The 26,914-nt window shown below is 42.2% G+C and overlaps 1 protein-coding gene across 1 annotated transcript in view; it reads left to right on the top strand.

Moving 5' to 3' along the window:
• The first annotated feature begins 403 nt into the window (after positions 1-403).
• Srp72 (signal recognition particle 72) overlaps positions 404-26,914 on the top strand; it is a 28,371-nt gene continuing 1,860 nt past the window's right edge. Inside the window, exons 1-18 of the mRNA XM_028855371.2 lie at positions 404-564; positions 1,993-2,113; positions 3,850-3,973; positions 5,710-5,853; positions 5,930-6,041; positions 7,428-7,459; positions 8,985-9,109; positions 9,206-9,263; positions 12,334-12,465; positions 13,738-13,866; positions 15,464-15,536; positions 17,129-17,193; positions 18,884-18,979; positions 19,895-19,998; positions 20,112-20,189; positions 20,860-20,997; positions 25,804-25,841; positions 26,563-26,722. Coding sequence (XP_028711204.1) covers positions 447-564; positions 1,993-2,113; positions 3,850-3,973; positions 5,710-5,853; positions 5,930-6,041; positions 7,428-7,459; positions 8,985-9,109; positions 9,206-9,263; positions 12,334-12,465; positions 13,738-13,866; positions 15,464-15,536; positions 17,129-17,193; positions 18,884-18,979; positions 19,895-19,998; positions 20,112-20,189; positions 20,860-20,997; positions 25,804-25,841; positions 26,563-26,722 — 1,847 coding nt within the window. The 5' untranslated portion in view covers positions 404-446. The remainder of the gene's footprint in view (positions 565-1,992; positions 2,114-3,849; positions 3,974-5,709; positions 5,854-5,929; positions 6,042-7,427; positions 7,460-8,984; positions 9,110-9,205; positions 9,264-12,333; positions 12,466-13,737; positions 13,867-15,463; positions 15,537-17,128; positions 17,194-18,883; positions 18,980-19,894; positions 19,999-20,111; positions 20,190-20,859; positions 20,998-25,803; positions 25,842-26,562; positions 26,723-26,914) is intronic.

A 26,914-nucleotide genomic window follows, 5' to 3' on the forward strand; every position in this document is an offset into this window, starting at 1 on the left:
CTGGATCTTAAAAACCGACAATTTCGCCGGGCGGTGGTGGCGCACGCCTTTAATCCCAGCACTCGGGAGGCAGAGCCAGGCGGATCTCTGTGAGTTCGAGGCCAGCCTGGGCTACCAAGTGAGTTCCGGGAAAGGAGCAAAGCTACACAGAGAAACCCTGTCTCGAAAAACCAAAAAAAAAAAAAACCTGACAATCTCAGTGAGCCCCTTCTGAATCCGACGCCGGCTTCCTCCAGCCGCCTTTTCATCGGGAGTAGGAGTGACAGCCACTAGGTAAACAAATTTCTTGCCGCGAGACCCTAAGAAGACCGGCTTGCCGGGACCCACACGCTCGCGACTCCCGGTCTCCTAGCAACCGCCAACTTCCTCCCCCGCCCGGCCAACCTCGAGATCCTCTTCCGGGGCAGAGGTCGCCCCTCTCCTCCCACCCCCTCGTCTCCTCCAAGATGGCGAGCGGCGGCGGCAGCGGCGGCGGCGGGGTGTCGGTACCCGCGCTGTGGAGTGAGGTGAACCGTTACGGCCAGAACGGCGACTTCACGCGTGCCCTCAAGACCGTCAACAAGAGTGAGTGTCGCGGCGGCCGGGGCCGTCCGGAGGACGCGCCGCCCGGGCCCCGCGCGCGGCCCCTCGGTTCAGCGCCGTGGGGACCGCCGCGTCCCCCGGCGCAGCCCGGAGCCCAGCCGGGGATCGGTCCCAGCCCGGCGGCCACCGGCGGGCCGCCCGAGCCCGGCTGCTTAGGGCCACGTGGACTTCCCTCCGTGCCCGCGGGATCCGACGCGAGGGGGAGGGGGGCCTTAAAGAGCCCGCGGCGCCCGGAACCGCTTCCAAAGTGCTCTGGATCCCTTATCCTCTGCCGGATTTTTGCGGGGGTGTCCGATGGACTCTTCTTCTTCATCTTGAGGGAAGTCATCCAGACAGTGTCGTGGAGGAGACGTGTTGACTCGGGCTGGGGCAGGAGTAGGGGGCAGGAGAAGGCACCTTCCTGCCTCCATACGTAACATCATCCATGTTGCAGACAAGGTGGACAAGTGTTGCACGTTCTAAAGGGGAGAGGTGTGAATGTCCAGCCTACCATTTCTTCGTTTCCACGTACAGAGTCTCCCCCGTGGTGTTTAGCCAGAGAGAGTGTGTGTGTGTGTCTGTGTGTGTGTGTGTGTCTGTGTGTCCCCGCGTGAGTGCGACATTTGAAATAGCATAGGAAGAAAAGTTTGATCTGTGTTTTTACCCCCATAAGTGATCATTTCTAATTGCATTGTCTTCAGTGTGAGATTCCATACGTTGTTATTCTCCACTACATGCCTGTAATGTGGCTGTGCCATATTCTGTTCAGTAGATGCACTTGGCGTGTGTTAGGCTTGGTAGTGTAACTGCCAAGCGGTTTAGCTGGGCAAAGCAATAGTTATGTAAAGGGCTTAGCAGTAACATGCACTTGGCCACTTTGGGTTTTTGAGTTACTATGAAGATAGTGATGGTGACCACAGTGCATTGAGGGACATAGCTGTCGAATAGAATCCTTGATTCCCAAACTTACTTGAGTTAACGGTAGCCCTTAACTGGGCCTCCAACCAATACATAGTAGCAATGTAACACACTGCAGCAATACTTTAATGAGCCAAGAGTGCCACTTCAGCAGTAAATATTAATTTCTAGAAATCCCTTTGACTCCTAAACTGAGAATACAACTCCCGTAGTTGACCAGGAGCAAAGGCAACTATGATCCTAGTCATTTTGACACCGACCTGCATTGAACCTTGACCACCTGAGTTATTTATACGTCTCTTTGATCTCCTTATGGGAAAGGGAAATTTTGAGTATTTCTTTGGAACATGTCCACAAGATAAGTGGTGTCTGCGCTGTGCTTTTTGTTTTGCAATGCTGGAAATTGGACTTAGGGCGTCACATTTGTTAGGCAAGCTATATTGCCATTTTTATTTAGTAAAAATGGGGGAAAGGCGTGGATTTAAAAATGACTTTCCTAAAATTGTTCTCTAGTATTGCAGATTAACAAGGATGATGTCACCGCCCTGCACTGTAAAGTTGTTTGCCTTATCCAGAATGGAAGTTTCAAAGAAGCCTTGAATGTCATCAATACTCACACCAAAGTGTTAGCCAAGTAAGTGATCCATTAGTTGTACATTATTAGAAATACTTTTGTTAAGAGAGTTGTGTAACCTCTCCCATTGTTTTCTTGCACTGGTCACTTACTTTTGACCTCCTTTCTTTTCCCTCTTTTTTTGTTCTCTTTGGTTTTGGTTTTGGTTTTGTCATCGGTCCTTCTGAATTTGGAAGGAGCAGTAGTAACCTTTGTTCTGTTCTGCTGTGCTGTTGGAAGCATTTCGTAGGCTTTTTGGTTTGGGGTTTTCTGTTTGTTTGTTTGTTTCTTGTTTTTCTGGGTTTTCATTGTTTTGTATTTGCATGTTTGTTTGTTCTGGAACACACAATGTAGCCCAAGCTGGTCTCAAACTTACAACCTCCTGATGATGGAGTTACAGGTAAATGCCACAGTCCCCAGCTGTCTTTCTTTTGAACTGCTAAGAAGGAACAAACCGTATAGGAATGCAGACCATAAATGTGTAAAGAGCCAGATATACAACTTATGCTTGTAACCCTGCACTCAGGAAGCTGAGGCGAATAATCTAGTTTGAGGCCATCTTGGGCTATATACTAAGACCCTGTTTCCAATGGTGGGGTTCGGGGAAGGGGGCAAGAAATAGTTCATGGTGGGAGGAGAGAGGGAGAAAACAGTCGTGTTTCTATCAAATAGATATGTAATTTAGAGTATGAAAACATCTAAATCGATTAAGGCTTTAAGATGATGGGGCAGCCTTACCTTGACCTCATTTCACAGAGCATGAACTTCCTGAATGGTTACTTTTTTGCATTTGCTTTGATAAATTTTTTCTGAGGGGGAGACTTTGGTTGAAACTTCAAAATGAATTTTAGATATCATATTAGTGTAGGTGAGCTTTTTAAATCTGGGTATTTAAATGCTGCTTGTTTGCTTGTATCTTTACCAGTTACTTAATTGTAAATACAATATTTTACTTGTAATTATTTTTTTTCTTTGATAATTATTTGGTTCGTGAACCAAAACAGAAGCATCATATAGCTTATTTTATTAGGTAGATTTAAGAAGCTTTTTTCTTTGGAGACAGCGTCTCATGTCTCCCAGACTGGCCTCAAGCTCCTGAGGTAGCTGAGGAAGAGTTTAGGTTTCTGATCTCAACCTGTACTTCCCAGTGCTAAGATAACAGGCATGGACCACCACATCCAGCCATGAGGTGCTGGGCATAGAACCCAGGGCTTTGTATATCCTAGGCAAGAACTCTTACCAACTGAGTGTCAGGATGTACCATTTGAGTATTTGTATTGTCTTTTTATCTAAGGCAGTTGTGTATTTAGCTAGTCCATGATTGACTTCTTTAATACTTGTTTCAAAATACCAGTAGTTTTTTTAATATTCATAGAAAGAAGAGTAGATGAGGAAATAGATGTAGTACTTTGTGCCACTTTAAGAGTCTCTGTGATTTGGGAAGCGAGTCACAAAGCTTTGCTGTGACTATTGAATAGATTAACATGTATCAAGTGCTTAGAGCAGTGGTTCTCAACCTTCCTAAAATGCCTCGACCCGACCATTTAATACAGTTCCTCATGTTTGGTGACCCCAACCATAAAGTTATTTTCATTGCTACCTCAGAACTGTAATATTGCTACTGTTATGAATTGTAATACATGTTTTCTGATGGTCTTTGGGGGTTGAAACCTAGAGATTGAGAATCATTGACTTAATGTAATACAGAATGTTATATTATTAGATAATAATCACATGCTGTTTTTTTTTTTCTTCAGTAACTCTCTCTCCTTTGAGAAGGCATATTGCGAGTACAGGCTGAACAGAATTGAAAATGCCTTGAAGACAATAGAAAGTGCCAACCAGCAGACAGACAAACTAAAGGAGCTTTATGGACAAGTGGTAATTACTGCTTTAAATACCTGTTGACAGTCACCCCAAGTAGGCATGGCCTTCCCCATAACATGGAGCAGGGATGGGGAAATCAGCCCATCCTGATGCTCGACAAAATTAGCCACCAAACCAGTCTTGAGGTTTTGAGTGTATTCCATGTTCTTGCTCTTCACTGGAAGAGTTGTGTGTCTAGTATTCTGTAAGCTAAGACTTCTTCAGGGTTATTATATGAAATGTGACTTCTGGTTAGAACGATAAAGGCCAGTGAGCTATGTACATATGTGAAACAGTATTTCTAGTATTAACTAGTATTCTAAGTTTCTCTCTCTCTCTTTTTTTTTTCCCTCAAGACAGGGTTTCTCTGTGTAGCTTTGCAGTCTTGAACTCACTCTGTAGCTCAGGCTGGCCTTGAACTCTCAGAGATCCGCCTGCCTCTGCCTCACAAGTGCTGGGATTAAAGGCGTGTACCACCACCTGGCTAGTATTCTAAGTTTAAAATAGGATGGTAATGAAGAATTTGGGGGACTTTTTCAGTTTTATATATGTGTGAGTATTCTGTTTCCATGTATAGTATGTACACTACATGCTTGCTTTGTGCCCATGGAGGTCAGAAGACAGTATCAGATGCCCAGGAACTGGAGTTACAGAGTGGTTGTGAACAACCATGTAGGTGCTAGGAATTGAACCCGGGTCCTTTGCAAGAACAGCGAGTACTCTTAACTGCAGAGCAGTCTCTCCAGCCCCTGAAAATATTCTTAAAGGATTTGAGACAAAATGAAGCCTGATCTGAAAGTGCTATTAATGATGAGAGGACGGAGATGTAAACTGGGTAATTACAGGGTAAGGGAACCAGTCTCTGTACACATAGGGGACTAATAGATCCAGAGTAGCAGCTGTTACTACCCCTTTTGTTTGTTTGTTGTTTGTTTTATTTTTTGATTTTTCGAGACAGGGTTTCTCTGTGTAGTTTTGGTGCCTGTCCTGGATGGATCTCACTCTGTAGACCAGGCTGGCCTCGAACTCACAGAGATCCGCCCGGCTCTGCCTCTCGAGTGCTGGGGTTAAAGGCGTGCACCACTACTGCCCAGCCGTTTATTTTGTTTTAAGGCAGTTTATAGCTCTGGCTGACCTGGAACTTGCTGTGTAGTTCAGACTGGCCTGAACTCCCGGAGATCTTCCTGATTCTGCTTCCTGAATGCTGGAATGAAAGCGTGCACCACCACACCCAGCCCAAGAACAGCTTGACCGAAGCAAGACTTATGTTGTATGAACTTGGCACTACTGTCATTATGTGCCATACCTGATTTCTGAGAAGCAGAAAGTACAGGGGTGCATACAGTGAATGTCTAGGAAATTTTAAGTCTTTAGTTAGCATTGAGTTTTCCTTCTGTTTACTGGCACTTAGTAGTCATTTTGTGTGAGATCATTGCAGTTCAGGTAACAGCATAGATTTCTATAGAAAGCTTTCCTTTTACCGCCTTTAGCCATTTAACTATGATAAAGAACTTGCTTCTCTAAATGTAGCCACGCCTACAAATGTGTATTGTAATAAAGATTCGTTGCATGTCATATTTTTAAAAATATTAGCTCAGAAAACTAGTTGAAAATAAAAAGATAAAAGGTAAGTCGTTGGCTTGCTCATACTATGTTTCTATGTTCTTCCTTACTGGTTCCAGAAAGCATTAGTGTGGTCTAAAAGCAAGACTGCGTTAGTCAGCTCTGACCTGTGTGCTCTGGCCCCTCAGCTGTACCGCCTGGAGCGCTATGACGAGTGCTTGGCCGTCTATCGAGACCTTGTCCGGAACTCCCAGGACGATTATGACGAGGAGAGGAAAACCAACCTTTCTGCAGTTGTCGCAGCTCAGAGCAATTGGGAAAAAGTGGTTCCGGTGAGTGTCCGTCTGCTCCATACAGCCGTGAAAGGATTCCCGTTTACTGTGTGACTGACGTTTTTCTCTCTGGCAGGAGAACTTGGGTCTCCAGGAAGGCACACATGAGCTCTGTTACAATGCTGCCTGCGCGCTGATAGGGCAAGGCCAGCTGAGCCAGGCCATGAAAACCCTACAGAAGGCTGAAGGTTGGCAGTCTCAAGCTCTCTGTAAATCGGTGTGGGTGTATAACTCTAGACAGTCTCTAAAAATCGATTTCATGTTTGTGAAATGATGAAGTGGAAGTTACTGGGACAGTGAGAATTTTCAGAAGTTTGTCTAGCCTATCTCACTGGCCATCTCAATTTCTGAATTGAGAGAATCAAAGTAGTTTCTAAGTTTAATTTTGAAGAGCAGGTCTTTGAAGGGTTATTGTAAGTACTAAATGTAAATTAATTGACCTAACAACCAAACAGTATGTAATAAAATGATTCCTGACCCGGTGAAGGACCAGGGAAAGAGCTGAGCGAGCACTTGCCACTAACCTGATGGCCTGCGCTCAGCCCCCGGTCTCCACGTGGTGGAAGGAGAGGACTGACAGCTGCAGGTTGTCCTCTGACCTCCACATGACATGATATGCAAACACATGCACATGTGTGCACACACACAGAACAAAACTGATCAGTGTAAATATTTGTAGTACCACTCCAGGACATTTTAGGCCATTTAATGTGTTTCCACATGTGTTTCCTGCTTTGAAGCCTCTAATTTAAAAATGGTGCTGGGGTTACAGCGAGGACACTCGAGGCTAGGGGTTCAGTCTCCAGCTCCAAACAGAAAAGAAAGCAGGGAAGGAGGAGAGGAAGGAGAAGGCGTGGGTGATGTGTAGCCCAATTTCAAATTTGGCTCAATGCCATCTATAACTCCAGGTCTAGGGGATCTGTCACCCTCTTCAGGCCTCCACAGGCACCAAGCACACACATGGTACACTGTCTTATCCAGGAAGTCTGCTTCTAGAATTAAAAATATATATAGTTAGGTAAGATTCACATACATGTTTACATAAAGATCAATTGGAGGAATGTTTAGGAGAGCAAGTTTACAAACAACGTGACTTTCTATGTTGTTAAAGATTGGTCATGGGAGCTGGGGGTGACTAATGTCGTCAGTAAAATAAAGGACTTGCCTGCAATGAGAGAATCCATTCCTAGTCCAGTCCTCACAGAAAAAGTTGCTGGCAGGGCTGGAGAGATGGCTGAGCAGTTAAGAGCACTGGCTGCTCTTCCAGAGGACCGAGGTTTGGTTCCTAGCACCCACGTGGTACCTCACAAGCATATGTAACTCCAGTTCTAGGGAATCAGATGCCTTCCTCTAACCTCCATGCACACGGATGATGCACACACACGTGCTGGCAAAATACACACCTAAAATTAGAAATTTCCAACAAACACACACCTAGGCCTGAGGATGTATCTCAGCTGGTAGACTGCTTGAAATCTGCTCAGAAATTAGTTTTTGCTCTTTGGAACTGTGAAAAGAATAGGAAGTGCCCAGTGATGCTAATTTTACAACCATTTACCCTTTTTCTCCTATAGATCTTTGTCGCCGTTCATTTTCAGAAGATTCTGTAAGTATTCAATAAAACCAAATTTTATACTTGTGAAGAATAGTGGGAAGTTTCACTGCAGTGTGTTGACTTTGTGGGATAGATGATGCCGTGCATTTGGTTCTTACCTAATCAGATAGTAATTTTCTTTAGGAACTTGTCTTCAGCAACTCTGAGCATTCTCTGTGATTTGTACTGAGACAAGCGTCTTTTCGCACTTGTTCTTCTTTCCTATAATACTTAGATTTAGCATTTCTCTATCAAAAGCAAATGAAATCATACCCACCCAGCCAGTGTTCCTTCACCGGCGTAGTGCTAGGTTAGTAAAATAGAGTGCTGGGCGCTGGGAGGTGGTGACTCACCCTGTGAAGTGCTTGCTGTGTGTGCTGAAGAGCTGACTGGATTTGCCGGGTTCGTGGGCATGGTGCATTCACGGTGGCCTGCGCTTTATCCCAGCCCTCCAAAGGTGGAGCCTGCCCTGAGCAGCAGGTTCCAAGCAAGTGGGAGGCCCTGTCTCAGATAGAAAGTGGTGAGATAGAACGAGGGTGTAAAAGTTGAAAAGCTGCTCCTGCAGAGGATCCAAACACAGTTCCTAGTACTCAGGTCAGGTGGCTTACAACCACCTGTAATTCTAGTTCCAGGGGATCTGACATCCTCTTCTGGCCTTTGCAATACCCCATGAACACAGTATGTACTCCCACAGACACTTAAAAATAAAATTTTTTTTAAAGTGAAAATATATCTATTTTTTCAAGTACCCAAGAAACAGCATTCAAGGTTGTACATGTACACATATGCATATGTGCACACACAAATATGTATACACATGCATAAAGAATATAGCCTCCTAGCTTTGAATATTCATTAGGCATGTTCACCAGCCAGTCCTTCAGCATATCAATTACATTAGCTTAATTTGGGACATCAATTAAGAAAGCCATCTACATCTATTTTTTTTTTTAGGTCTCGGGGATTGAACCAAAGGCCCTCACAAATGCTAGGAAGTATTCTATAACATGCCACGTCTTTTTTGTTGTGGTTTTTTTTTTTTTTTTTTTTTTTCAAGATTTATTTTGCTTTTAATTATGTGTGTAAGGACAGGTGTCCAACAAGTCCAGAAGAGAGCTTTGAATTCCCTGGAGATAGAGTTACAGGCAGTTGTGAGCTGCCAGATCTGAATGCTGGGTACTGAACCAGGGCCTCTACAAAGAGCAGTGTGTGCTCTTAACACTGAGCCATCCAGTCCTGAGAAGCATTTTTTTAAATGTCTGTTTTGCAAGAAAACAGTTTTTAAGATTTGAGGAGATGTTATCACAAAGACATTACTTTTAGTGATCACCGCCTTGCATTCCTGCATCTTTGGCCATGTTCGTTCAAGAGCTCCTTTCCACTTTCCCTTCCACAGTTCTCTGTAGTGGCACTTCTGAATCTCAAAGCTGATTCTCGGGGAAGAGTCCTGACCTTACATGACTTCATAAAGGTTGTCTATATTTCAAATGTCTGGATCCCTTGGTAAAACTATGTAGATGTTTCTTTTTCTGCTTAGGATGGGGCTGAGGAAGACCCACAGGCAGAACTGGCCATCATTCATGGTCAAATGGCGTATATCCTGCAGCTTCAGGGTCGCACAGAGGAGGCCCTGCAGCTTTACAATCAGATCATCAAACTGAAGTGAGTTGTTAAAAAAATGAAGTGTCCTTTGGGGGATGAGGCTTTTGTTTGTGGCTGTTTAAAGTGTGTTTGGCATTAACTGTTGCTTGTTCACAGGCCAACAGATGTGGCACTACTTGCTGTAATCGCAAATAACATCATTACCATTAATAAGGTATGAACTCTATGGTTTTTCTACTTGTGTGTTTTATGCTGAGAACATGTTATTCCAACTTTTTTCTAGGATGTGTTCTTTTTTCCATGACAAACAAATTTAGGTGTAACAAAATCATAATGGAGAGTATTTTAACTCATAATATTGGTGTTTTTGCCCTGTTTATTCAGGTAGTAAAACTTTTTTGTAGTTGTAGGCCTTGGATTTTAATAAAATATTTCCTGTCTATGGTAATAATGAAGACTACCCGTGTGCTAGAAATATAAGTAGTTTGGACCTTTAAGTACATGGGTGTTTTTTTACATTCCTTTTCTGTGTCTAAATTTGGGGGGGTGGCAGTTATGGGAGACAAGGTCTGGGCAGGTGGTTTGACCTACCCACCTGCCCTCTGTAAACCATTACAGGAGTGTAGGTGTGCTAACTGAAGAGTGCTATGCTAATCAGAGTAACTACCATGTGGGCATTGTTTAAACAGAAAAACAATTCAAGTTGAGGTCTGAAATCCAAGTCAGTAGAAAAAGAGAAGCAACTGTTGATTGGTCATGCTGTTCCTTATCTTCGGTGTGCATGAGGCCATTGACTGGAAGAGTTAGAACATGGATTCAGATACCAGTTTCTGACCCCAAAGGCTGTCCCTTGTACTTCACTGTACCTCTCCGTCCTGTGATAGAGGGCTCTAGATGTAGGCTAGTGGAACGACTTAGGTTTCCAAACATTGATGCTGACATTGGGTTGAGCGAAATGCATGACTTTGAAATGTTTATCAGGATGAATACTTTTTATCAGACATACAATTGTGGAGAAGAGAATGTATGAAATACTAAATACACATCTCCACCTAAATGTAATTTATACGTCGGTCTTTATTCAGTTCACTTTGTTGTTTTGTTTTGTTTTTGGAGTCAGGGTCTCTACATAGCCCTGGTTGTTCCTGTAACTCACTACATAGACCAGACTGGGCTAAAACTCACAGAGACCCACCTGCCTCTGTTCCTAAGTGCTGGAATTAAAAGCATACACCATCACATCTGGCTTCACATTAATATTTTTTACTTTTTGTTCGAAATACTGGATGTAATAGGTAGTGTTTATGAAGAAAATTTGGTCCTTAATCATTATAGTTTAAAATCTTACCCTGAAAAGCCAGGCATGGTTGTGCGTGCCTGTAATCTCAGGGTTCAGGAAGCTGAGGCAAGAAAATGAGGAGATCAAGGCCAACCTGGAATATATGGTGAGATCCTGTCTCAGGTAGGTGGGGAGACAACCCACCTCATTCTGATACCGAAAATAATTATATTTGGTAAAAAGTCTCTGAATTGGCAAATTTAGACAAATCTTGAAGATTTAAAGGTTCAACAACAGCATATGTACATATGAAGAAATATGTATGATTTAGGAGTAAGGGATGAGAAAACAAACAGACATGGTACATAGTAAAAAAAAAATTTAAGTTTACATTAAATGATACTAACATGAGAAGTCTTGAAGATAAATTTTTTTAAAAATGTTATGACAAAGTTTAAGAAAAGTCTCAAATTGGCATGCATTAAAAAATTGAATTATAAAAACAGTAACTAATACCTGAACACTAACTAGGAAATACCTCCTTTTTTCAGATTCCCACTCTGTTAAGCCAGGCTGCCCATGAGCTCCAGGGCTCAAGGGTCCTCCTGACAGCTGCTGTCTGTCGGGGACTGCAGAGGCACACCATTGCTTCTGGCTTCAAACTAGTTTGAAGCATCACATTAAGAAAAAGTAGGATTTATTTTTGAGGGTTTTTTTTTATATGTTTTAGAGATTTATTTATTATGTGTACGGTGTGCTATCTGCATGTATGCCTGCAGACCAGAGGAGGGCGCCAGATCTCATTACAGATGGTTGTGAGCCACCATGTGGTTGCTGGAAATTGAACTCAGGACCGGAGTGGGGCGGGGCTCAGAGGTTAAGAGCACTGACTGCTCTTCCAGAGGTCCTGAGTTCAATTCCCAGCAACCACATGGTGGCTCACAACCATCTGTAATGAGATCTGGCGCCCTCTTCTGGCCTGCAGACATACACACAGGCAGAACACTGTATACAAATAAATAAATTTAACATCTGAGCCATGTCTCCAGCCCTATTTTTGAGTTTTAGTCTTTAAATTAGTAGAAGACTTAATTCAAAAGCTCGGGTATTTGAGAGTAGTGGCTAAGAATGTGATTGCAAGTAAATGAGTTGCTTTATAAATCACTTTGAAAAAGAAACTATTGGTCTTCAGAATGCTTTACGGTTTAGTTGTCTTACTTTCTTAAGAAATTCACGATGTTTTGCCCCTCACCCCCATTGTGAAGTTGAACTCAGAGCCTCAGTGCTAAGGCCATGGTTGCCCTGCAGGAAGTTTCAGAATCGATTCTTCATGGGTCTGCCTAGTTGAGGAGGCTCTTGGGGAAGGAAAATAGTGGCTGTACTACATGCATGCTGTCTGCTGACAGTGGAGTCTAGATGGGATGTCTCTTTCAGAGACTTAGCGATTCCCTTCGGCACAGTTGAAGCAGGATCGTTACCTTCTTCGCTTTTCATTTAAATTATAGACAGCATGGTTTATATACACAGCAGGTGCGTGTCTTTGTAGTCTGAAGTGATGCAGGCATGGTAGTTCACTCCTGTGGTCTTAGCACTTGAGGAGCCAAGGCGGGGAACTGCTGTGAATTCCAGGCTACCCTGCACTAGAGAGTGAGACCCTGTCTGAAAACCAGAAACTAAAAACAAAAGGTCTCAAAACTAGCATCCAGCATTGGGAAGATAAACAAAAATCTTGTTCTTCCCTAAAGAATCTCACACTAGCCTTTTCATAGCTATGATAGACTGGGGAAAATATGTGTCTTGGTAGATATGAATTGCAGAGATTTTTATATATATGAGCCCAAAACCAGGGCAGATATGTACACATCTTTAGGCACTGCAGCCAGTAGATGTAGCCAAGCTTTCTTGTGTTTATTTGAAATAAATGAGTGGAAAGGGAAGGCTTTTGAGAGTCACAAAAGCCAAAGTGGGAGTTTCTGCTAATGGTGGGCAAACTTTTCTTTGTCAGGATCAAAATGTCTTTGACTCCAAGAAGAAAGTGAAATTAACCAATGCAGAAGGAGTAGAGTTCAAGCTTTCAAAGAGACAACTGCAAGCCATAGAGTTTAACAAAGCTTTGCTGGCCATGTATACAAACCAGGTAAGCAATAAGTCTGTTCCCTGGCTGACCTTGTCCTACCTGGGCTTATGAGGTACAACGGGTATTTGTATGATCTCTCTCCGTTTTGTCTTCTTTCCTTCTTTAGTATTAGTAAGTTTTAATAATTGTGCTAAACAAGTAATTGACCCACTTCTCTAAGCATGTGGACTTAATAACTGTGGAGAAAGTTAGTGCCTTTACGGGAGAAGGTGTTGTCATTTTCCTGTTTAACTGCTGGTGGCGACATGCCCAGCCCTCTCCTTACTTTCATTGCTAGTCTTTCTGAATTAAAATGGAATTATTAAAGACATCAGTCAGATCTAAGAGCCAACTTTCATTTTCTATACCACAAATTATAAATGTTAAGGGGTACAGTTCTTTTTTTTAAGAAAAATAAGCATTTGTTATTATTTTTACATTATTATTATTTTACGTTTCTTGCCTGCATGTATGTGTCTGGGCATCACATGTTTGCCTGGTGTTAGATCCCCTAGAATTTGAGTTATGAATGGTTGTGAACCACCATGTGAGTGCTGGGAATCGAACCCAGATCCCCTTAACTGCTAAGTCATCTTTCCATCCCCCAAGGAGTTCAATTCTTTTTCTGTATCCTAATTAAATTCTAAATTCATACTCTAGAGCACAAGATTTTAGTCCAAATATGAAAAGCAGTAATGTTTTTATTATTTAGAGCTGAGTCAGGCTTTCTTGATGTTTCAGCAAGGAATGTATTTCCGTGGCTGTTCTGTAGATTGTGTTGCTTTTGGAAGGAAATTCTGAATTTCATTTACCTAGAATTTAGGTTTCAGAGGATCATTTAGTGGTTCTCATCCTTCCTAATGCAGTGACCCTTTAGTATAGTTCCTTATGTTATGGTGACCCCAACCATAAAATTATTTTCACTGCTACTTCATAGCTGTAATTGTATTACTGTTATAAATCATAATGTAAATGTCCATGTTTTCCAGTATTCCTAGGCCACCCCCATGAAAGGGTCTTTTGACCCCCCCAGGGGATCGCGACCCACAGGTTGAGAACTGCTGATTTAGAACTTGCCTTTTGCTTACTGCTTTTAGGACTCTCTTAAATTCAAGACTAGCCGTCTTGTCCTTATAGTAAAATCTGAGGTGGATGCTATAAACTGATGTGCTTAAGCCTACATATTTTTGCACCTACTGTTTTAATTAAAGCTGTTTACCCCATCCCTTTATTTTGGACTGTTTAATGTTTAATTTTATTAATATACTTATTAATAAAAGGGGCATCTTTTAGGCAGAACAATGCCGAAAAATATCTGCCAGCTTGCAGTCCCAGAGTCCTGAGCGTCTCTTGCCTGTGTTAATCCAAGCTGCCCAGCTCTGCCGTGAAAAGCAACATACAAAAGCAATAGAGCTGCTTCAGGTAAAGACATCAAACTTGAACGCTTAGTGAGACGTCAGGGAGGTGAAGCTGTTTCATTGCACTATAGTGTACAAGCTTGTGCTTTACACCGCAACAGCTTACAAACTTGAACGCTTAGTGAGACGTCGGGTAGGTGAAGCTGTTTCATTGCACTATAGTGTACAAGCTTGTGCTTTTCACCGTAACAGCCCACAAACTCGTAGGTACTACACCACTGAATTCCAGCGTCACTTTTAGTTGACTTGTAAGTTACAACAACTTTTTTATATGTTGTACTTTGTAAATTTTTTTTTTTTTTTTTTTTTTTTTTTTTGGTTTTTCGAGACAGGGTTTCTCTGTGTAGCTTTGCGCCTTTCCTGGATCTTGCACTGTAGACCAGACTGGCCTTGAACTCACAAAGATCCACCTGCCTCTGCCTCCCGAGTGCTGGGATTAAAGGCGTGCGCCACCACCGCCCGGCTGTAAATATTTTTATAAACTCCAAAGAATGCTTTTTCATTTGGAGTTCCATTCAGCATGAATTAGGGAGTTTAACTTTAGGCTTGCAGTACTACACTGTACTTGGCCCCTGTAGTTAGAGTTTTTTTGTCTGGCCCACGGTCAGGACAAGTTTTTGTCACCCGCCAGTTCCACAGCCGCTCAGACCCAACCAAGTAAACACAGAGACTTATATTGCTTATAAACTGTATGGCCGTGGCAGGCTTCTTGCTAACTGTTCTTATATCTTAAATTAACCCATTTCTATAAATCTATACCTTGCCACGTGGCTGGTGGCTTACCAGAGTCTTTACATGTTGCTTGTCCTGGCGGTGGCTGTAGTGTCTCTCTGCCTCAGCCTTCCACTTCCCAGAATTCTCCTCTCTCCCTGTCCCACCTACTTCCTGCCTGGCCACTGGCCAATTAGTATTTTATTTATTGACCAATCAGAGCAATTTGACATACAGACCATCCCACAGCAGGCCCCCATTCCAGTGATGCATTAATACCTCAGTGGGTCCTACTCCACACCCTCAGTTAGGGAGATTCTCACTTGGTTTGTATCATCCCAAACCAGTTGTCATATTACATAAGTGTTATATATTATATGAGTTTCATGAGTGTAAGTAGTTGAGAAAATGGACAGGATAAAATTAGGACCATTCTGAGAGAAAGTTGCCTAGCAGAGACCCCCCGGTGAGGAGGCAGTAGCTGAGTTTCTTTAAGACAAGTACAGCGAGTTTGTGTAGCAGGGAACTTGATATCACTGTACCTACATACAAAGCTTGCTAGAAAGCGTGGGTGTGGAGTAACATTTCTCTCAAGGTGTAAGATTTTGACCTCAGCCAGCTGTGGTGGCACACTCCTTTAGTCCCGTAGTCCTAGCACTTGGGAGGCAGAGGGAGGCAGATCTCTGCGTTCAAGGCCAGCCTGGTCTACAGATTGAGTTCTAGGATAAGGGCTACACAGAAATCTGTCTTTAAAAGAAAAAAAAATTGACCTGAAACCAGAAGTTAACTTTAAGCTGAACTTTGAAATCTTATAGAGCTAAGTAATTGTAGTGTCTTACAATTGTGTAAATTAAACATGTGTTTTTAACCCACAACTAAAAATATCTTAGGAATTTTCTGATCAACATCCAGAAAATGCAGCCGAAATCAAGCTTACCATGGCGCAGCTGAAAATTTCCCAAGGTATTAATATTTGACTTTTAAGTTCTTTGTTGAGTGGTAAAGGTTAGGTGCTGTTGCAGACAGTCTAGGCTGTGTGGTCTCCAACAGACTGAGCGGTGGGGAAATGGGCCTTTCCTTGGGTTTTCCTGTGCTGTTGGAATGATTCTCCAGCCTGAAAGGTCCATGCGAGCGGGAGGTGCCTTTGCTGCAGAGCGCTGCAGTGCGTTTCCTAGGATGTCACGTCTAGAGAAGCCTCCTGAAATTGGATGAGTAAGAAAGGAGCTCCTTTGCTTTGTACTTTGCAGTATTTCATAGCTTGTTCCTTTTTCCTTCTTTATACTTTGCTAAGTGCAGAAGTCTATGAAATCTCATATATTTGATACCCAGAAGGAAACTGCATGGTTTGTTTGCTTTATTGAACTTGGTTATCTAGAACTGAGTTGTCTGGTGTCCTGGCTGCTGTATTCATGTAGCTAATTGAATTTTAAACTAATTAAAAGTGAATGAAATTTACAGCTAGGCATAGAGCACATCCCTATAATCCCTGCTCTCTAAAGGCTGAGGCAGGAAGATTATGAATTCAGTGCTAATCTGAGCTACGTAGTAGGACCTGTTTCAGAAATGTGAGTTTTATTAGTAGCCAGAGAAAACTAAAGGTACCTGTGTGGGACAGCATGGATGCATAGACCTTGACATTTACAGAAGTATATATCAGACAGCTCAAGTTCTCAGTGGGCAATAGCAGATGGTCCAGAAAATTTTAGCTAGTCACAATGGCTGAGATGAAAATTTCATGGAATGGAGGAAAACAGTTGGCATTTAGGAAAAAGTGTAAAAAGGGGGGAGGGGCTCCTTAGTGAGGCAGTAATTGAAACAGGATTGAGGATTGGTTGAGAATTAAAGATGAGAGATTTGGGTTATTGAGCTTTGTAGTGAACGTAAAATCAGAATTGTAATACCATTTTTCCATTACACTCTAGTCTATAGTAACATATTTGAAGGCCTTTTGGGGACACACACACACACACACACACACACACACACACACACACAGGCCCCTTCAGATTCCAGTCTAAAAGAGAAAAAATGTTACTCAACAGCCTAGAGTTGCAAGACTTTGGATAAAAGCTCTGTAGGAAGATACGGTTTCAGTCTGGGAGACAGTGCAGGTCCTAAGAGCTCCAGCTGTGCTGCATGAGGAGCTGAATTTGAATCCCCAGCACTCACATAAAATGCTGAGCATGGCTGTGCATGCCTGAGACTCCATTCACTGCTAGAGACAGGCAGGTTCTGGGAGTCTGCTCACTGTGCAGCCTTCCAAACTGAAAGCTTCTGATTCAGTAGAAGACCCTGTCTCTCTGCAGAGCTCCGAGGAAGACAGCTGGCATCCTCTTCTCCGTGTTTGCGTACACAGTCACATCACCATACACTTAGCACATGCACAAGCAGAGAGAGTTTCCTTACTTCAGAAATGAGCAGTGGGCACACTCTACTGCAGAGTACTGTTGGTGATCCCTTGCCCAAGGAAAAATGATAGGGAATAAATTTTCTTGTATTTTTTCCACAATATGCTTTATTTAGTGTGGTGCTGATTTTGTTTTTAATCTCCTTAGGGAACATTTCCAAAGCCTGTCTAATATTGAGAAGCATAGAGGAGTTAAAGCATAAACCAGGCATGGTAAGTGTCTGCGTGACTCCTTCTGTTTGCATGGCTGTGCTGTCTCGATGTCCTCTTTCGTTTCCACTCATTTCCTCGTGTGTTAGTGAGGCAGGACTCGCCTTTAGAATAACACTCTGTGCTCTGGTAGTCAAATGTGTTAAGTCTTGTTTAAGCCCCACATTACCCATAAAGGCAGCCTCAATCTCAGATCTGTACATGGGTTATTTTTTTCCTTGCTAGATTGTTTATCATGTCATTGTAATTATTTGATTTTTTTAGTGTTTTTGTTAAAGCAACTTAAAAGTAGTGGTCAGTAAATTTAGATTTTAGTTCTTTTCAAACATTACAGGTTTAAGCCAGGCATGGTGGCACACACTTCAGTCCCAGCATCCAAGAGGCAGAAAGAGGAGGATATCTTTCAGTTTGAGGCTGGCCAGGACTACAGAGTGACCCCATCTGTAAGATGTGAAAGTGTCTTTTTCATAGTACACACTGATTGGGTGGTGATAGAACATGCATCAGTTGAACAAGAACTCTTTATTCATGTTACTGTCCTCCAAGCCAGCTCGCTCTTAGCACTGATAATGTGTGCTGTCTTCATGGAGCTTTCTCTTCATAGTTGAAGGAGAATTGTACCATTATATGACTGAAAAATCTAGTCTTTTGCTCTAAGGAATTTATCCATTTCATCTCAGCTGTTGAACTTACTGCCATAGAAGCTGTACAAGTACTTTATTATACTCCCAATAACTGCAGAATCTTTCACTGACGCTGGTTACGTGACCTAGTCAGTTTCCTGTTGCTGTGGTAAAATACTGACCAAAACCACTTTGGGAGGAAAGAGTTCATTTATTTGGCTTACAGGTTACATTAAGCCAAATAAATAATTGAGGGAAGCTGGAGGCAGGAACTGAAGCAGAGACTGTGGAACACCACGAACTAGTCCAGGCTCACATTCAGCTACATTTTTAATACTGTCCAGGGCCATTTTTGCCTAGTGATGACACCACTCACAGTGGGCTAGGCCTGCCCACATCAATCATCAATTAAGAAGATGCCACACAACCATGGCCATGGGCCAGTCTGGAGGAGGCAGTTGCTCAGTTGGGCTCCCGATTCCCAAGTATGTCCAGCTGATGTCCAGGATTAGCCATCACACTTACGTTGTCTCTCTCTCTCTCTGACCAGTGTGGCCAGACTGTCAATTTTACCAGTTTCTTAAAAATGCAACTTTTTTCTGTTTGCTGACCTTTACTGTTCTCTCAGGGAGTACACAGGTACATACCCATGCACACCCAGACAGTGTGGGTTTCCTTGCTGCCCCACAAGCTCCTCTGAAAGCTTTTCACAGCTTAGGCGATGTGCATCTCATTACAGTTCAGTCATGCTGGAAGCTCCCTAATCACACACTTGAATGTCCAGCAAGATAGGTTGTATGACTTTATCAAAATGTTTATTTTTCATGTTCTGATCTTACAAAACTTGACGCTACTTTAGAAGGAGTCCATTTTATAAATAAATGCCTTCATATTTTTCCAAGTATTTCTAAGAGATTGTGTTCTCTAAAAGAATAGTGTTTATGGTGAATTAGGTACTGGCAGAGATCCCATCAATTTTTATTCATTCTTTAGCAATTTTAATTTTTAAGAACTATGTTCTGAGAGTGCATGGAGCGTTTTGTTCATCAACTTTCTCCTTTGCTGGACAGGTATCTGCGTTAGTAACCATGTACAGCCACGAGGAAGATATTGATAGTGCCATTGAAGTCTTCACACAAGCTATCCAGTGGTATCAAAGCCATCAGGTAAAAGAATGGAGTCAAGTACTATAAGGGCATGGTTTTTTCCATAAGTAATAAAATATTCTACTGAGCCAAAAATTTCAGAACTGAAATATTTTGAGTCACTATTTTAAAATGGAAGACTTACTAGACTCTCATTAATTTTTGTAAAGAATGCTAGATCCAAATAAAATTGTTAGACATAAGGAACAGCTACAAGATGAAACCAAACAGCTCATTTTTATCTTTAGAAGCTTTTTCCTGTGTATGTCCATTCGTATACACACTCAGAATGTCATGATATTATTGTTCCTTATTGATAATGAGCTAAGAACCCGTGGGTGATTATTAGTTATTAGAACAGCAGTGTATGGAATGAATATTTATCATGTCTCCAATAGGAGCATCTTCATTTTTCTGCTATCAATCGCTGCATAGTTAGTATCAACTTACTGCCATGCATACATACATACATGTTACCATGCATACACACACACACACATACATACATACTTGTTGCATTTACATGGTTATTAACTGTTAGCGGTGGGAGAGCATCAATGTTTTGAATAGTACTATATTGAATTAATGTTTGAGAATGTGCCATATCTTTTATGATTTGATTTTAGGAGCATTTTGTTTTATTTGCTTGGTTTTTTTTCTGCTGGTGTTAGAGATGGACCACGTACTAGGTATCCTAAGCAAGTGTTCTCACTACCAGACCTACATTCCCATCTTGTTTATTTTTGTAGGTGACCAAAATAAAATGGATTATGTTCTAGTTTTATACGTTGATGATTATTTGTTCTTTCACATACTTAGTAAAACTTCAGATGAGGAATTTAGTGCCCATTTTAAAGGGCTGATAAATAGGATTTCACTGACTGGCTAGATACTTGGCTTAAGGCTTTATTTTATTTTGTTTTGTTGAACCTATAGCCCAAATCCCCTGCTCATTTGTCCTTGATAAGAGAAGCTGCAAACTTCAAGCTCAAATATGGACGAAAGAAGGAGGCAGTTAGTGACCTAGAGCAGCTGTGGAAGTAAGCTCTGAACAGTGGTGGGGACCCACACTTCATTCATCTGAGGGGGCTCTTCTCTGTTTATGCTAGCGTTAATTTTAGAAGCTGTTTATTAACTTCATTTCTTCTTTTAGGCAAAATTCAAAGGATATTCACACACTAGCGCAGCTTATTTCTGCTTACTCGCTTGTGGATCCTGAGAAAGCAAAGGCGTATCCTCTGTGGCACGACTCTCCGCGGAGCACCAAGAGCTCTGCTTCCTCGGGTTTGGAGCAGAGGTTTTTCTGCTAGAAATTGCAACTCACAGGCTTGCCTGGTGAAAGCAAAATTTAGAACTAGGTATCAGTATGACTGGAAAACAGTAATGGAGTGGGGGAGGGAGTCACATGTGCATCACAAACAATGTTTAAGATGATTTAGGGACAAGGCGTACAATTTCTAATACTGGGATGCAGGAGCAGGAGAATTGGGTCGTCCTTGGCCGTATATGCTGAGTTCAAAATAGAAAAAATTAAATACCCCAGTTGGTCAGTTTGGGGCTCTAAGTGCTACTCTGATGAGGCCATGTCCCAAAGACTGAGCTGCAATATCAGATGCTAAGAAGCTACTAGTCACAGCCTCTGTGCTGGGACAGCCTATGCATTTGGAAGTTTGGGAATCCTTGAACTACATCACTACGTGAGTTAAGGAATACATGATAAGTTTTCCTTTCAGAATATATATTGTCTATTTGATGTGACTTGTTTTCTATAGAAGATTCAAGAGTATTTTTTGCTTTTGATAAAGGCCATCAGGAAAAGTTAGTATCTTTCTGATGGCAGAGATGTGTTGACAGACATAAATGTGTGTGTGTTGTGTTCCTGAACACCTGTCCTACTCCAGTCTTAGTAAACACTTGCCCTCATCGGACAGCATGTCTCTAAAAGTGGATGTCGAGGCTCTTGAGAATTCTCCTGGTGCTACATACATTCGGAAGAAGGGCGGAAAAGTTACCGGAGATAATCAGCCAAAGGAACAAGGGTAATGTTTTTCCAATTCAAAATAATTTTAGAACATTTTCTTAGGCTGATTTAAAAGTATGTAAGAACTTTGGGGTTGGGCTGTGACTGAGTTGGTAGAGGGCCTGCCTAGCACACAGGAGGATCGGGTCAGTCCCTGTCAGTCCTCACATCACATAAACTGGGATAATGACACATTGGCCTGGAATATCAGCAAGATCAAGAGTTCCAGGTCATCCTTAGCTCAGCCAGTTCCTCAGTCTGGAGCTAAATGAGACCCTGTCTGAAGACAAAAACAGAAATGTCATTAGGAATAAAAACTTCAACCTTCTGTACATGTGTTTGGGTACACCTTTCATGTGTGTGCAGAGGCCGGAGGTCACCATCAGTCACTTTGCACGTTTTCTGAGACTGAGTCTCCCACTGGAGCTTACCTCGTCACCATTGCTTGGTTGGCTGGCTAGCCCTGGAGGTCCTCCTGCCTCCACTTCCCCAGCATGGAGGCGTATGGAGGAGTTTGCCACTGACCCAAGGTGCCAGTGTGGGTTCTAAGGATCTGAACCTAAGGTCTCATGTTCGTGCAGTAAACGGTGGAGCAACTGAGCTGTCTCCCCAGCCCAAAAGACCTCTTGATAGAAGTTCTGTGTGAGTGAGATTGTCCTTTCTCCTCTTTGCTGTTTCCACCTTTCACTCCTCATTTCCACCTAGCCTGGATAGTCAGTATCCACATCCTTCCAGATCTTTTCTCCATGTTTACATAGACACAAAAATGTAAATCTTTCTCTTAGATTTTTTTTGAGGCAGCATCTCTTTCTGTAGCTTACAATGACCTCAATTTTGTAGCAATCCACCAGCCTCAGAACCATCAAAATGCTAAGATTACAGATATTAGCCACTGCAGCCAGCCTTTAATTTCATTCTTCTTATACAGAATATGGACCTAAGGGCTAGAGAGGTGGCTCAGCAATTAACTGTGCTGTGTGTTCTTCCAGGGCACCTGAGTTCGGTTCCCAACACTCATGGTGGACTGCTCACAGGCATGTGGCACTCCAGATAGATAGATAGATAGATAGATAGATAGATAGATAGATATACATATACACATACATCTATTTTTTCTTGGGTGGAGGGGTGAAATCAAACTGTGTTGTCCTGGCTGGCCTGGAACTCCTATGTAGACCACACTGGCCTTGAACTCACAGAGATCCACCTGCCCTCCTGAGTACTGGGATTAAAAATGGATGTCACCATACCCAGCAATAAATTTTTTTTTTAATGTTTAAGATTTTTGTTTTGGTTCAGAATGAAAAGAGCATGGAAAATACCAACATTTCTTTTATAATTTTTCATCTTTTTCCCCCCCCCCATATGTTTTTTGGTCTTTTGTCTGCATGTATGTTTGTGTAAGGGTGTTAGATCCCTTGGAACTGGAGCTATAGACAGTTGTGAGCTACCATGTGGGTGCTAGGAATTGAACCTGGGTCTCTGGAAAAGCAGCCAGAGCTCTTAACTGATGAGCCATCTTTACATCCCCTATTTTCATCTTTTTTTAAAAAAAAATTTTTTTTTAAAGAAACTTTAAATACTACAATGTTTCAGATTTCATGGCTTCAACTGATTCAGATTTCAAGCTTTTGTGGATACCAAAATAAAATAAATTTAGGCTAAGTTTTAAAGATTTGGTGTATGATTGTATGTTTTTGCACATATGTACACACATGGATAGGCCAGAAGATGGCGTCCAGTGTTATCTGTCAATCTCCCACCAGATACCCAGCTTACTATGTGAGTGCTGTGATCTAAATCCAGTCCTCTGGTCTTCATGGTCACACAGCAGGTACCTTAACTCTTGATCCACTTGCCTTTTGTGAAACAGGATATGGTGTTGCCCAGACTAGCGTCAGACTCTGTTGTATAGCAGAGGATGACGTCAGCTCCTGGTCCTCCTCCTCCAGAGGATGACGTCAACTCCTGGTCCTTCCTCCACCTCCTCATACTATTGCCACTTCCACCTAGACACTGGCTTCTTTGGTTGGTTGGGTGGTTGATTGGTTTTTGTGTGGTTGGTTGTTTGAGACAAGGTCTCATTTCCCTTTTTTTTTTTTAGATTAATTTTATTTTGGTGTTTCCAAAAGCTTCAAATTTGAATCAGTTAAAGTGATAGAATCTGAAACACTGTAGCATTTTTTAAAAACCTTCTTTTAAAAGCTTTTTTAAAAAGATAATGTATGTTGCCCTGGATAGCCTAGAACTTACTATGTAGAGCAGGCTGGCCTTGGACCCAGAGATCTTCCTTCCTCCGCCTTCTGTGTGCTAGGAGTAAAGGCCTGAGCCACTGTGCCCGGCTCCGTTTTCTTTTACGTTATTTATTTCGTGGTGGGAGGCGCATTTGTGCTGCTGTCCTCGTGTGTGGGCAGGTGGACGCGGTCTAGCTTTCTGTATACACGGGTCATCAGGCTTGGCGGCGAGCACTGGAACCCACCGGCCATCTTGCTGGTCTTACGCTGACTTTTGAGCTTCAAGTCATCATCAGTATAGTAATCTCACTAGACTTTATTAATGCTCTTTATACTATTAAATAGCAAAAGTCTAATTTATTTTGAAGGAAGCTATACTATGTTTACACTAGACACTGACTGAAAAGATTAAGCGGTGGAAAATAGCTTTCAACAGGAATTGGAGTAGAGGCTTACCTGTGGCTTGCTGCTGGCAAGCTCTAAGAGCGGTGGTGGGAGAGCGTCAGTTTGGATGAGAGATGAAGGGCGGCACCATGTAGTGCTCGTTCTTCCTTCTCGTGGAATGAGCTTTGCCTTAGTTCACTGATGAATAGCTCTCAGCTGTATCACACACAATACATACAAAGAGATGTCTGGTCTTCTGACAGCAACTTCCAGAGTACTTAATAATTACTTTGAAATATTTTCGTGATTTCTTAGTCCCTTCCAGTACCTGCTTTTTCTTTTTTGCCAGTATACTTACTAAACTACTTTGCCTATTTCAAAATTTAACAAATTTGTAAAGTTCAAAATTTGAAAAATGAAGCTAGGGGATATAGTTCAGTCTTAGAGCACCTGGCTGGCTTTCAGGAGGCCTTGAGTTTGAGCCCTAGCACCATCAACATGAACTTGTTTTTAAAGGAAAAAGATACGTAGTAGTTGGGCATGGTTTCAGCAGCCTATAATCCAACACTTAGAGGATGAGGCAGGTGCCTCCCAAATGCAAGGCCAGCCTTCTCTACATAGTGAGCCAAGTGTGCTGACACATGCCTGTCCTACGAATACTAGGAAGACAGAGGCAGGGGGATCAATCGAAGGCCAGCCTTGGCTAGATGAGATGTGTTTTTAAGGGAAAACAAAAACACAGGCCAGATATGCCTATAATTCTACCACTCAGGAGGCAGAGGCAATGATCTCTGTGAGTCAAGGCCAGCCTGATCTATATAGTAAATTTCAGGTCAGTTGGGGCTACATAGTATGACCCTGTCTTTAAAAAGTAAAGAATAGAGGGGCTAGAGAGATGGCTTAGAGGTTCAGAGGCCCTGGTAAAGCAGCAGATAAAGTGGCAATTCCAAGGAGTCTGTCTGATAGTCAAAAGGGATTTATTCTGGGTTAACTCACAATGTGTATAAGTAGTCACAGGATCCAGGAGGGGCGCGGTGTGGTGCAGTCCAAAGGGGTTCTCTGGAAAACTCTGCCTTGGTTCACAGTACCAGCATCCGAGACCACGAGGTAGCCAAGAGAACAAGCACATATGCATTCCAGGCCTTAAGGGGTTCCCCCTTGGCCACGCCCAGCGGGGAGGGGGGAGGCAGGGGCAGGCAGGTACCTAGTCTGTGCCTGCACAACCACCTCTACCCCTGGGTTCAGTTCCCAGCCACCACATGGTGGCTCACAACCATCCTTAATGAGACCTGGTGCGCTCTTATGGTGTGCAGGCATGCATGCAGACAGAACACTGTATACATAATAAATCTTGAAAAATAGAAAGTGCAGAATCAGTAAAAAGTGTCCCATCCATCTTTCTCCCTTCTAGTGCCATGACCAGAGTAACTTGATTTCCATATCCTCCTAAAAGATTACCAGTACATGTTCTCTGGCAAAGTGTTTCTTGATTCTCTAAAATCTTGCCAGTTAACTCATGAAGGCATGATAGATTTTCATTTGTATAAATAGCTTACTATTCGACTTCTGGTACTTTGAGGTACTTTGTATACTGCTCATACTATTTAAAGGATAATTGGGTAATTTAGGCATGGTAGCTCTTTTCAAAAAATAGATAATATTTCTGTTGTAAAGAATTTTACATTAAGCCTAATGTGTATCATTTTAAGATTGTTTTCAGCCAGGTGCATTCAGGAGGTCCCACACCAGAAGTTTTTGAGGCAAGACTTGGAGTTTGAGACCAGTTCATACTATGTAGCAAGATCCTGTCTCCAAAAGGGGGGCCAGTGAGGTGGCTCAGCAGATCCAGGGCATTTGCCTTGCAAGCCTAATAATCTGAGTTTCCCTCCAGAAGCCACATAAAGGTAGAAGGAGAGAGCCAACTCCCCAGTTCTTCTTACCTCTAAACGTGTGCCTAAGCATGAGAACCCAAAAACACACCATTCACACAGACATACACAATGATAACTGATTTTTTTTTTCTTAAGTGAAAAGTTTGCCGTGTGATTGAACTTGAATTAATAGTCCAGCTACTTTGTTACGTTTGTGAGCTGGTACCAAGTCTTGCATACACCTTTTTATGTCAATATGCCCAGCTTGCTCTTTTGCACATATGTAATGAACTATGTTTATCACAATGATGATAATGATTCTCAATATCTTTTTAGACAGGGAGATTTGAAAAAGAAGAAGAAGAAAAAGAAAGGTAAGACTTTAAGGAAAAATACACTCAGATTTCTGTATTATTGTTTGAGATAGATTTTCAAGCCCTGGTTAAATGAATTACCAAAGGCCATATATTTTCCAAGTTCAAATGTGTAGTTATTGCTATTTTAGTGGAGTTTACAGAAATTATACAAACTAGTGTTTGCATTAGTCCATTATCTTCAAAAGTCTCAGTCTTCATTTCTTGTCCTAGGACTTGGATATGAGCTTACTCTTACCCGGTGTGTAGACACGGTTTCAGTAGCCCAAACTGGCCTCCAGTTTGTCAAAACATATTATTTTATTAGATAAAAATTACAAATTTTGTAAAGTTATGTCTGGAAAATATTTTCACTTATGCATGGTGGCTCAAGTCTTTAATTCTAGCACTGGGAGGCAGAGACAGGTTGATCTTTGTGAGTTCAAGGCCAGCCTGGTCTCCATAGAGAGTTCCAGGCAAACCAGGGCTACATAGGGGCACACTGTCTCAGGACAGATTTTCTCGACACATGAACATGGTGCATACCTGCAATCCCAGAGGTGGGGGAGTTGCAGGTACAAGGCCAGCCTGGGCTACATAATAAAATCAAAAACAGACAGACAAAAAGGCTTTCTCAGACAAATTTCAGTTGTTTTATTTATTCCAAGTCATGAACACATTGTTTAAACAAACAAGCTTGGAACTATTCTAGGTGTATTTCTCATTTGCCAATCATTTCCAGGAAAACTGCCTAAGAATTATGACCCAAAAGTTACCCCAGATCCAGAAAGATGGCTACCCATGCGAGAACGTTCTTACTACCGAGGAAGAAAGAAGGGTAAAAAGAAGGACCAGATTGGAAAAGGAACACAAGGAGCGGCTGCAGGAGCCTCCTCCGAATTGTAAGTTGTGATGCAGAGTGGAAGGCCCTCAGGATGTAGTTCATCTTGGAGGCTGACTCAGTTATGAGGGAGACTGTTTATATGCTGCTGTATGAGAAATACAGTCCTACAGCCTTGGTAAGTATTTGTGGTATGTGAAAGGAAGAAAATATACTGTTTGATTTTATTGCAAATACTAAAACTATGTGATTC

Source organism: Peromyscus leucopus, chromosome 10 (genome assembly GCF_004664715.2).
Source record: "Peromyscus leucopus breed LL Stock chromosome 10, UCI_PerLeu_2.1, whole genome shotgun sequence".
In the NCBI taxonomy this organism is placed as follows: Eukaryota; Metazoa; Chordata; class Mammalia; order Rodentia; family Cricetidae; genus Peromyscus; species Peromyscus leucopus.